Raw genomic sequence first — 12,811 nt, 5'->3', positions numbered from 1 at the left:
TCTGGGACCCACGTGAGCAAGCAGTCTGTCCGTTCTCAGATCTCAACCTCTGTGTTGGGAGATCCACCGCTCTCTTCAAAGCTGTCAGAGTTGCTTGCGTCTGCAGAGGTTTCTGCTGCTTTTTTGTTGTTGTTGTTGCTGTTGTTGTTTAGCTGTGCCCTGTCCCCAGAGGTGGAGTCTACAGAGACTGGCAGGCCTCCTTGAGCTGCTGTGAGCTCCACCCAGTTGGATCTTCCCAGGGCTTTCTTTACCTCCTTAAGCCTCAGCAATGGTGGGCGCCCCTCTCCCAGCCTCGCTGCTGCCTTGCGGTTAGATCACAGACTGCTGTGCTAGCAATGAGGAAGGCTCTGTGGGTGTGGGACCCTCCCGGCCAGGTGTGGGACATAATCTCCTGGTGTGCCCGTTTGCTTAAAGCGCAGTATTGGGTTGGGAGTTACCCGATTTTCCAGGTGTTGTGTGTCTCTGTTCCCCTGGCTAGGAAAAGGGATTCCCTTCCCCCTTGCGCTTCCCAGGTGAGGTGATGCCTCGCCCTGCTTCAGCTCTCGCTGGTTGGGCTGCAACAGCTGACCAGCACCGATTGCCCGGCACTCCCCAGTGAGATGAACCCAGTACCTCAGTTGATAATGCAGAAATCACCTGTCTTCTGTGTCGCTTGTGCTGGGAGCTGGAGACTGGAGCTGTTCCTATTTGGCCATCTTGCTCCGCCCCCTGCCTGGCTAATTTTTGTTTTTGTAGAGACGAGGTCATGTTGCTCAGGCTGATCTCAAATTCCTGGGCTCAAGTGATCCGCCCATCTCAGCCTCCCAAAGTGCTGGGACTACAGACATGAGCCTCTGCGCCTGGCCACAACTAGTGATTTTCAATGCAAGTTGAAATAAGTAGTGAGTTGTGTGGACAGACCTTAACTGCTGCTTAACTACTTCACAAGTCAGGTAAGGAGGCAGCATTCCTGTCTTACAGCACCTGATTGTCTCAGACAATGCCAGGTGGGACAGTGGCTGGCACACCTGAATGATATAAAGGACAGAACCAGTGTGATCTTCATATTGGAAGCTGTTACTAATGCATTGATCTGTGCTATGAATATGTGGCAAGCATACATCGCATGTCGGGCACTGTACTAGCAGTAAGGACACACGAACAATTAGTCCCTGTCCTGAAGGCACTCAGCAAGCAGGAAAATATTCATGGATAAATCAGCTAATACTTGCCAGCCAAGGTTAAGGATCTGGAAACTAAAGGACCCTAGGATCTCAGAAATGTATTTTTCTCTTCAGTGTCATCCACTTATTCCTTCCCATGTGACTGGCAAATGTGTTTATAAGAAGACCAGCTTGGTCAGGAGGCTTTTGAGATCATAGGATGGGTGTCTATGAAGACATCTGTATGGACCCTTTTCATCTGCATGGACCCATAGGTCTTGGTTTTAAGTAATTTTGTTCACAAAGTTGTCATCTTTTCAAAGCCACAGCCTATTAGCCTCTTTTCTAGCTAAACAATGGCAGAGATAGGTCAAGACTCAAGGCTTCTGTGTGTATTAAGCAATGTCTCCACCCTCAAGTTACATAATTTTGATCACCAGTAAAGAAAATGTGTGTGCAGTGGTATTTCACAGGCAATATGCCAATACAGTTAAGAAGTGGCATCAGAGCACCAGAAGTCCTGACTCAGCAGCTGGACACAGGATATTTAGGGAACCAGCTTTCAAGACCCATTCATAAAGTGAGAAATCTCTCTGCACTATTTTAACTAATCTTTACAGCTCGAAAACCACTAATTTCCTCAACTAGAGCCCACTTCTAGCATCTATTATGCTGATTAACAAACTACTAATTTCACCAACCAAAACATTTGTGGAAGTGTTAACTAGCAGCATCTGATGTGAATATGAAATATGGATACTAATTGAGGCCATTGCAGTCATTATCTCAGATATGGACTTTTCCAATACAATGTTAGGTGATTACCTTGATGTTTGAATTCCCGATTCAGGAATTGACAGGCCCTAGAGTATAGTTTAAAAATGCGTACGGTTTAGGCCGGGTGTGGTGGCTTATGCCTGTAATCCCAACACTTTGTGAAGTTGAGACAGGCAGATCACTTGAAGTCAAGACTTCGAGAGCAGCCTGGCCAACATGGTGAAACCCTGTCTCTACTAAAAATACAAAAATTAGCCAGATATGGTGGCAGGCACCTGTAATCCCAGCTACTCAGGAAACTGAGGCAGGAGAATCACTTGAACCTAGGAGGTGGAGGTTACAGTGACCCGAGATCACGTCGCTGCATTCCAGCCCGGGTGACAGAGTGAGACTCTGTCTCAAAATATAGATAGAAAGATAGATAAATAGATAGATTGATTGATTGATTTATAGATTTATATCACATTCTCTATACTAAAGTATTTTAAAGGAAATTGCAGAGATGCTCCTACTGTCCACATGAAGATCTCCTCCATCTACATAGCAAGAGCTGAATCTGGTATGGAGGAGAAGGAGTATAAGATACATTTTCTAATTAAGATGTTCCTGTCCCATGTGGTAAAAGTCTTACGGTTGTTTTCTCTCTTGGCTTAACTTATTTCTTACCTGTTTGGAAGCATCTAGAGTCCTTCTGAGTTTTGTGTGCAGGGCACAGTCCTGGAGCAGTCAGTTCTCCCTTCCTAGCAGACCTGACTCCCAGCTTGGCTCAGACGTGGACTTTACCTCAGTACCCTGATGCCTACCCTCCACCCCAACCTGCTCATTCTCGCTTTGTGTGAAATGCATCGATAGCATTGCTGCCTTCCCCACTTCACCCAGGACTAAAAACTTCAGTTAATTAATATTCACAAATAAGGGAATGAGCAAACTCGAAGCAAGTGCCTGCCACGTAGAATTGGGGGCAAAAGTCTCTTTCAGCTAAAATGCATGGCAATGTTCCTGGAAGCAAGTGGAAAGGAAAAGCAATCCTCTAAGTGAGTTTGCTGACCCCAGGGAGCAGAGGCCAGAGAAAGGGTCATGGGGTATTCCAGAGGCAGTTTTCGCCTTCAGAAGCCAGGATTTGGAGAGCCATTACCAACTATGGGAGTGTGGCTGATCAAATTAAGGAATGTGTTTTTAAATTCAATTACACCCTCAGTGGAAATGGTCTCACTAATGCATAGAGAAAGTATTATCCCCAGCCTATAAAGCCTAACATTGCTAAACCCAATTTTGCGCATTATTCTAAAGGTTAATTCAAGATCTCTCTTCCAAATGGGAAGTTAAACACAGCCAATGGAAGAAAGGCATCCACTGACTGACTGAGGGGTTTATCAGTCTGTAAGAGTTCATTAGTTTTAATTAGTGTAATCGCTAATGTTGCATTAACAGTTTAGTGAAGGAAAGTAATTACTCACACATCCACTGTATTAGATGGGAAGATTGGAATTCATATTCTGAAACAATTAGCATTTTGCCAATTAAACGAATCCCTTCTCCCTGCCAGCAGCCCTGTGACCTCACTCACCCGAGGATCGTTTAAATGAAACATATTTTGCATCAGAAGATGGAGCAGGAAGAAATAAAAAATTAAGGCTGCGTTTATTCTGAGCGCCTTCCCAGGGCACAGCAAGTACACAGGTCTCAATAAGTGTATCACGTTCCACTCTATTTGCATAGTTATTCACTTCAGGCTCTTTGGATTATACCCTTGGCTGCTTTGTAACATGGCAGCAATTAAAAAACAAAAAGCTAGTGGAAGATGAAGCCACAAGGAAGCATTGGGAGAGTCCAGGGGAATGACTGTTGCTGGGGTCTGCTGGTTAGATAAGGGTTGGGTCTTGCTGCTGGCCCCATTCTGAGCAGCAGCTTAGAGCAGGCTGTGCTGCTGGGCGTAGGGGGCATCGTGCTACCCACAGGAGCTCCCTAACGCACATAGCTGGGTCTCTTGGATAGTCCTGCTAATATCCACCGTGCACTGGGTGCCATCTCAGAGCCTCAGCTTGGCTTACAAGGCCTGGGCATGATGACCCAACATCTCCTCTCCATCTCCACCGGATTCCCTATCAGCCACTTGGGACTTCTTGTCACTTATTGAACATCCATGTTCTTTCATACCCAGCTCCTTCAAACCTGCTGTTTTCCCTGTCGGTGAGCCCTTTGCCTATTCTGCTAGAGAATTCACCCTTCACGCTTCAATTAGTTTAAATGTCACCTCACACTGGCTAGAACAGCTGCCTCCCCTACTTGGTGCTCTCAGAGCCCCTGGCGTACCCTGCATTTCTGCATTGCTTTCACACAATCACAGTGAGCTAGTGAAGCAGGAACAAGGAGCTTATTCTGTTCAGTATTCTCAGCCCCTCGCACATGATGGGTGGTGTGTACGTGTATGCTGAATGGCTTAATGAATTATAAGACATCTCTGTCTCTTCCCCTGCCATAAGCCCCATCAGAACTCAGCCCAAGAGCCCCAGCCTGTTCAAACCAGCAGCATCACATAAGATGCTGCAAGATATTGCAAGTGCAAATATCTCCATTCACCCATCTTCACCCATCTGCCTGACCCAGTACCACTTTCAAAGGGAGCCAACCTTTGCTGAGTGCACCTGCTGGACTCCCTTTGCTGGTAGGTTTCTGCATGGGTTTCACCAGTGGAAGGCACTGGCAGGGGGAGAGAGGAAGATCCAGGTATTTCTTCCCACTCCCTCCCTACTACTTTGACCTCCCATCTCTGACATTCGCTGACCAGGTCAGGACAGAGAAGATGGAAAATAGATCTGAGGAAGAATATGGAGAAATGGCAAAGAATAGGGGAAAGCCCAGAGGTTATTTGTAAATGGGGATTTCGGGACATTCTATCTGTCCTCACAGGTCAGCGCTGGGACTGGCGGTCCCAGGCCAAGTGTGAGACTGGGTTCTCCAGGTTTTGTGGTGGCCTGTGCTCAGCCCAGATTGCTGCTCATGTGTGAAAGTGAGTTGATCAGAATGGAGACAGGCAGGCACAGACTGCAGTGGAGGGCTGTCAAGTCTTCACCCAAAACCACATCTAAATGGAAATGCCCTCTCGAGGTAACACTTGATAAAGTTGGTAACGCCGTTTTACAGGGATGCTCTCATTTGATCTTCTAACATGCCCTTGAGATAAATATTTTGCCAATAAGAGAACTGACTGAAGGCTGCTGGCCACGTAAACAGTGAAACAGATTAGTCTTTTGACCTCCAGCCTGTGATCTTCCCAGTCTACGATCTGTCACCGTTAACTGATCTGGGCCCTGTTCCCAGCTGCAGCCCTTATGAGCTGTGTGACTTGGGCCACTGACTGTCTCTCTGTGTCTCTGTTTGTTCATCTGTAAGACAAACATAAAATGTTTCTCTGTTGATTGTTGTAAAGACTGGGAGAGAGGGGCCTTCTCGGAGACTGGAAGAGGGACACCATCTGGGTTTTTCATGAGAGCCCAAGACCAGGTCCTCTTGAGTACAGGAGAAGTTGCCTGCCTACCAGGCCTGCAGACAGTGGGAAGGTCCATGGGAGGGTCCTGATCCTGGCTGATGGAAGGTGTGGGTCCTGGACTTCCTGCATGATCCCAGGAGAGGGGAGAAGCCCCCTCAACCCAGTCACTAAATGGCCCATGCCACCAGCAGGCAGGTGGGGACAAAGCCAGATTTTTATTTTTTAATAAGGAAATCGATCTTTTCTGTGAAAAATTAAATGAAATAATTATTTAAAAAATACCTCCTTTCCATAGCAGCTGACACTTAGAGATGCTACATACTAGTTAGTTTCCTTCCCCATACTTAACACTGAGGGGTAAGCCAGACTCATTGCTAGCAGGATTTTGGAACACAGCTTTTTCCTTCATAGCTGAAGACACACTGTTCCCCTTGGGGAAGGGGAACCAGGTGGAGTTGCAGGATGGAGGACAGCAGATTGCCCAGCAGCTCCCATCCAGGACAGGACAGGCGCTACTGGAAGAGCCCCTGTAGAACACACTTCTGGGGGAAAAATGCAGAAGCCAGCAGATGGAACTAACAACCGGAGAGTATAGCTGACCTTGCCCCCACCTCCTCCAGGTCACCTCCATCACTAGGGTGACAATCCCGGTGCACCGTGGAGGGGGGGGGGTGTGCACATGTGTCCTGAGCATGTGTGCGCATGCATGCATGTGTATTTTGTGCATGACTGTGCACGTATGTACGTGTATGTGTGTCCTGAATGCCCTAAAGAAAGGAAGCTAGCTGGCTCACTATGAGCCACAGGGAGTCAGCGGAGACAGAAACTCTGGCGGCAGCAGTGGCTGGGGACCTTCACCCCTGTCCTCTGTTCTTCGGGAATGAACTGAAGCAGGGTGAGGAAGCAAATGCCCAAAGGCATCTGAAGGCCAGAAAGCATTTGGAGAGCTAGGGCAGAAGGGACACTCCCTACCTGAGGACAGCCTAGGAAACGGCTGCAAGGTGAGCGACTCGTGTCTGGAGCTCACTGCAGAGCTGCCACCTCCCCTGTGCGACCTAGATCATGCAGGTTAATTACAGAAAAGAAGGACTCCGGAAACGGAGGAGGGAGCTGAAGGCAGGCCTCACTGGATGGGGGTGTGCTCCTGTGTTCTGAGTCAGGGGGCGTGAAAATGAATCCCAGTCTTTCACTTACCAGTTTTGCAGGCTCTGTCACCTTATTACTGAAGCCGCTTTCTTCAACTGAAAAATATGAATCACGGTCTTCATGTCACATGGAGGACCTCTGTCAAAACTGTCATTAATTATAAGTGTAATAATGTCTGTGCTACCCACACCAAGAGACACAGTATCTGTTGTGCTCACAGCTGTATCCCTGCAAGGGCCTGGCCACAGCAGATGCTCAATAAATGTTCACAGACACCTGATCAGAAGGTGTCCTCACAGCTCTTGGTGTTTTGGGGGGCACTTGTGGGCACACCGCCATGATGAACAGAAGGTGGGGGGATTCTCCAGGTGGAGGCTGCCTGGTGATGAGGCTCTGGGAAGCTGCTCTGGGGCAGAGAGCTGGAAATGGGGTAGATGTGTGCCTGGTGCGGCGGTCTCAGGAGTCACAGCGGGGACTCTCTCCTTAGGGATGGTAGTCCCATTGCACACAGTCAGCTCTGCATCCCACCAGATGCCTTAGGATGCAGGAGAAGGGCGCCCAAGACAGATCAATCCATGGCTACACTAGAAGGACAAATGGGCATTATGTAAATTTCGTTCTAAAATTAATAACTATGACAAAATAGAAAAAAAATATATTGACCTCCATTGCCTGCACAAAAATATCAACAATATCAAAAAAGAAAAAAAAAAAAGCTGTCTTTGTTCTTTATGATTGATGACCATCCTACTGCATGTTACTTGAGGAGGAAATTGCCCATTTGCTTGTGTATCTTATTAAAGAACCAGAAAGGCATAAATACTGCATTTTCTTGGACTGAGTTTTCAGAATCTCAACACCCCCCAACCCCAAGGTGCCCGCTCTGCCTTTGTTTTTTTTTGTTGTTGTTGTTGAAGAAATGAATCTTTCTCAGCCTGCACTGGAGGATCTGCTTTTGACACTTTGAACATCAGGGGAGTGGCGGCCAGGGAGAAATGGGCCTCACCCCGGCACTGACGTTCTTCTCTTTCCTTACAGTATGTGTCCAGTCGGCGCGCCGTCACTCAGAACGCTCCAGAGCAAGGCAGCTTCCACCCTCACCATCTCTCCCACCACCACTGCCACCACCGCCACCACCACCACCTCCACCACCACGCCCACCCCCACCACCTTCACCACCAGGAGGTGGGGCTGCACACCGCCCCGGTGACGCCCTGCCTGTGCATGTGTCCCTTGTTCTCCTGCCAGTGGGAAGGCCACCTGGAGGTGGTGGTGCCCCACCTGCGGCAGATCCATAGTGTTGACATCCTCCAGGGAGCTGAGATCGTCTTCCTGGCCACGGACATGCACCTCCCCGCGCCGGCTGATTGGATAATCATGCACTCCTGCCTCGGCCACCACTTTCTGTTAGTGCTGAGGAAACAGGAGAGGCATGAAGGTCACCCCCAGTTCTTTGCCACCATGATGCTGATTGGAACCCCCACCCAGGCCGACTGCTTCACCTATCGCCTGGAGCTCAACAGAAACCATCGGCGCCTCAAGTGGGAGGCCACCCCCCGGTCTGTCCTTGAGTGTGTGGACTCAGTGATTACGGATGGGGACTGCCTCGTCCTCAACACCTCGCTGGCACAGCTCTTCTCTGACAATGGCAGCCTTGCCATTGGGATTGCCATCACCGCGACAGAGGTCCGACCCTCAGAAGCTGAAATGTGAGGCCAGGAGCCATGGATGCTCCCCACACAGCCTCCCTAGGAAACACCTCGGACCTCTCAATGCCAGGACTCCAGAGACTCCTTTTTATTCTTCTCCTTCCTTTCTTTTCTATTTTATTTTACTTTATTTATTTTATTTTATTTTATTTTATTTCATTTTATTTTATTTCATTTTGTCTCAGGTACTTTGTGGGATTTAGTTTTTGTCTGCCATGGGCATTATATTATGTAAACATCCTGTAATTTAAGATCTTGGTGTGACGTTTGTCCTGTCTTGTTGGTGTTGTTTTATGGAACGTTTGTAAGATTTAATCAGAATAGTTTTTTCCTGTCACCTCCAATTCCTTTCTCCGCTGCACTCGAAAGGATCAAAACACCATCAAGCAGACTGTTGGGGTTGAAAGGAGGCTTAGTGTGAGAATCATTTCTTGTTTCTCTTTTCAGTCTATTTCAGAGCAAGCTAAATCTGAACCTGTGCGTTCAGCAGGTTGGGGAATGGGCCCAGCTCAGAGATGGATCACATTTCAGACCAACCAGACATGACTCTGACACCTTCCCAGGAATCTCAAGGTCAAAGCTGAGCTACCCGGGCATGAGGAGATCGTGTCTCCACCGCAGGGCTGGAGACTGGGTTAGAGGTGTCATTGTGTGCTGAGTGCTCAGGTTGATGCTGGGGTTCAGGAGAGTGGTCAGAGGCCCACCTTCCTGTGACGGGCTCTTGTCACCTTGTTCCCAGGCTGTGCCATCTTCTCCTGCTCTGGAATCAAAGTCCTCAGATTTTTGGTGCTTTCTTAAAAACCCCTTTGCCCTCTGTTGAGCAAGTAGTAGAAAAGAATAGGCAAGAGGGGGTGGGGATGAAAAGTAACAGGAAAAAGAGAATATAAAATTAATCTCCCATCTCTGAGAGGGCACTCCCTCCTCAGAGGGTTTTATTATCATGTTATAAAATCCATCAGTTCCTCCCTAGGGTGCAGTTCTTTCATATCATGCAAAAAGCAGAACCAGGACTCAGCCTCAAATGCAAAGAACTCAGAGGGCGGCACCCAGGATCTCTGACCTGGCAGGCTGGCCATCACTTACAAACCTGAGAGGCTCTCTTCCCTTTCCTCACTTTCTAAAATGCTCCTATCGTCCCATTCAGCACACAGATGTGACCACGGCTCAAGTCTGTATTCAGCACCTGTTGCAGTGTGAATGACACAGTGTCGGAGATCCATATTGCCTCTGCACAGGCTGCTTTCTCTTATTTGGTTGTCAGAACAAGTCATCAACATCTTCTTGTAGAAGTCTCTCGTGTATTTGAAGAAAGTCAGCATATTTAGTCAACTTTGTCTTTTCTAAGTTGGACACCTTTAAGCCTTCCCAGTAGGACCTCTTCTAGCTCCTTTTTATCGCATTTGTCCCTCCCCTCTGGCTGCTCTCCAGACACTGCAGAAGCCAGGCACCCATCCCCAGCACATCCTCATGACAGCCCAGTGGAGCTCTGGCCAACCAGACATTACTCTCCATGCCCTGTTCCTGCACCTCACCCCCTCAGCTGGGTCCTGGCGGGCCTCCAAGTGACTACTTAAGTTTCAGGCAGATTGCCCTGGCTGGCCATCTACAATCTTTTCTCCACCAAAAATAATTGATCCTGAAACAGAACACCCTTCCCCCAACAACTGGGTTAATGGCAGCCACTTTTGCTGCCAACTTACACCCCACGCACCAGAAGGGTGGTGCCAGTCAATAGGAGATTTAATAACAGAGGCTGCTCTGGTCACGCAGTAATCGCTGGGCCCCTGGGGCGGAGACTGCATTCCATCAGAGCCCTGAGAGGGGCAAAAAACATCACCACAGATGGAGGTGCATGTCAGATGCTGCAGTCGCAAGGAAAGGATTGGGGCCTGCTCGTTCTCTGAGCGCTCAGATGCTCTGCCAGGGCACCAGCCACTCCCTCCCAATCACACAGATGCTCAAGAATACCTGCGGCTGGTCCGTCTGCGCGTGGAGAGACTGGCTGTCTTCCTTCTCACTGCATCCCCAATCCCCTTCCCAGAACCTAAGACCCCCTTGGCTGTAAGTCTGATGCCTTTAGAAGCCACAGGTCCTCTCCTGGTTTTTGAGACTCAACCACTTTGAAAGCATTTGTGTAGCATCACAGGTGCTCCAGATCAACAAACAAAACCTCACCAAGCATATAACTAACATTCACAGGGCCTTAGGGCTCCGGCAGACATCACCTTTGCCTTCTGGTTGTGCCAAGTTACCTGAGCCACACTGGGAATGACTTCAGGTTATTTTCACTGCACACAAGACTGTATTATGAATAAGTGATCCCAGATGGGAACTCCTATGTTGGTTCCTAGAAACCTTTAGGACAAAGCATGGGAAATGTATTATTCTCTTCCAGCTATGGTGCTCCCCCAAAGGCCTTTCCATGTCCATATGTGAAGAATTGGAGAAGAAGGAGCAAACTAGCAACCAAGAATCGGGACTAGAAAATAGTAACAGCAGTTTGTATTTGAGCTTCATAGTTTCTGAACGGCTCTTTCATTTGAGTCTCAGGTTAATCCTCATTAGCATCCTCAATATACTAACAGAGGTTCTAAGACATGAAGTGATCTTTTCAAGCTCACACATCAAGTGGTTAGACCACAACCAAAACCCAGATCAACTGACTGCAAACTTGGTGTTCTTAAAGCTTACTTCAAGACTGACCCGAAATATTCAGCAATCTTGCCAGCTCACCAGTGGACTGAGGACCTGAGAATCAACTGAGTCTTGGTCCTGGAATGGTTGAGGGAGCAGGGAGAGAAAGACTGGAGTGGATTTGCTTTTAGAAGCATCTCTGCTTTAAGAACTAGGCCAGGCATGGTGGCTCACATCCATAATCCCAGCACTTTGGGAGGCCAAGGCAGGAGGATTGTTTGAGCTCAGGAGTTTGAGACCAGCCTGGGCAATATAGCAAGTCTTCATTTCTACAAAAAATAAAAAAATCAGTTGGGCATAGTGACACAAGCCTGTAGTCTTAACTACTCTGGAGGCCAAGGCAGGGGGATGGCTTGAGCCCAGGAGGTTGAGGACACAGTGAGCTGTGACTGCACCACTTGTAACTCCAGCCTGGGCAATAGAGTGAGACCCTATCTCTTTAGAAAAAAAAAAAAGCACTAGTCCACCTGGAAGCAGGGGGCCCAGGAAGTGGGTGGGCTGCATATGGAGGTTTCAGTGTGCCAAGCCCTTTCTGAATCCCTTTGCCCACACCCAGGTTTCTCATCTTAGAGTCCCAGGAGTCCCTGCACAGAACCCTGGGATCTGGTTGCCTCATTCACACCAAGGTGCTAGTTAATGACTCACTCTCTAAGGAGTAATTACCTTTTAAAAGAAGGCCTCGAGAGACAGCAGCACTTAACAGTTACCAGTATCTGAACTTCAGGCATCTGCCAGAGGTTTTTTCAGGAGGTGTGGAGAGAGGAGCATTCCTCCCCTTGAGGCTGAGCCTACATACGTGGTTGATGCCGAAATGGAGGTCAGGCCACATGAAGATTGTCTTTAACAATCAGTATCTGCATGAATCTGTACCTGGTGTACCCCATCACTAGCTGTGGCTACTCTGGACATTTTAGGACTAGATCAGCATAGTAATCATAATAGTACTCATGGCTACCACTTATTGAGGCTTTTCTATATGATCCAGTAGGCTACGTACTTTGAATATAGTAGCTCATGTAATCCCCATAACAACCTTAGCAAGCAGGTGCTCTTTATGTACTCATGTTACGGGTGGGAAACGTAAGCTAAGAGAATTTAGCCAACTTGCTTAAGGTCACCCAGCTAGCAAATGGCAGAGCTGGGCCTGGGACTGGGCACATATGGCTTCTGACCAACAGCAACCATGTCATTTCTATAAACATATGGACCCAACACTCAGATGGACCGAGTCATAAAGTGTGAATGGCATAGAGGCCTTTTAGTGCTTTCATACTCGATATGGCCTTTCAGCTCTCCTTTTTCTCCTTCTTTTTTCAGCCCAAGACCTAGTGGAGTACTAGAGTTGGCTTGCATTCTGGTTGTTAATCTTTCAGGAATTTTGTAAGCTGATTGTTATTTAAGTACAGTCGGTATTAAAAATGATATACATTTACAATTAAATAAATTATATTTAAAGCAAAGGTTGAAAGTACTTAAAACTGATCACTTCCTAATTATTTCACTACTCTTTTTATCCTCTATGCTCCGGGGGTTATTTACATCTATCACATCTGCACGATGAACATACGATATAATAATATGCTGCACTGCATCTTCCAGCTCCACATTGAGTGACGCCATGGTGATTGCTTGAAATTAGCCATGGTGGAAGTATTCACACCATGGAAATTAGCAAATGCAACTAGATAGGGATTTTTCTCCCTAGAAAGCCAGTTGTTAACCACTTAACAGTACAATCATCCCTCAGTATCCTTGGGGGATTGGTTCCAGGAATCTCGTGGACACCAAAATCTGAAGATGCTCAAGTCCCTTATATAAAACGGCATAGTATTTGCATATAACCTACGCAATCC

The 12,811-nt window shown here is 47.6% G+C and overlaps 1 protein-coding gene across 1 annotated transcript in view; it reads left to right on the top strand.

Moving 5' to 3' along the window:
* Positions 1-8,268, top strand: part of SIAH3 (siah E3 ubiquitin protein ligase family member 3) — a 74,342-nt gene extending 66,074 nt beyond the window's left edge. The window contains exon 2 of the mRNA XM_025364797.1: positions 7,594-8,268. Coding sequence (XP_025220582.1) covers positions 7,594-8,268 — 675 coding nt within the window. The remainder of the gene's footprint in view (positions 1-7,593) is intronic.
* Positions 8,269-12,811: the final 4,543 nt, after the last annotated feature.

The sequence above is a fragment of the Theropithecus gelada genome, chromosome 17, assembly GCF_003255815.1.
Source record: "Theropithecus gelada isolate Dixy chromosome 17, Tgel_1.0, whole genome shotgun sequence".
NCBI lineage: Eukaryota > Metazoa > Chordata > Mammalia > Primates > Cercopithecidae > Theropithecus > Theropithecus gelada.
Note: the sequence above shows the minus strand (reverse complement) of the source record. Positions and strands in the feature narration are given on the sequence as shown.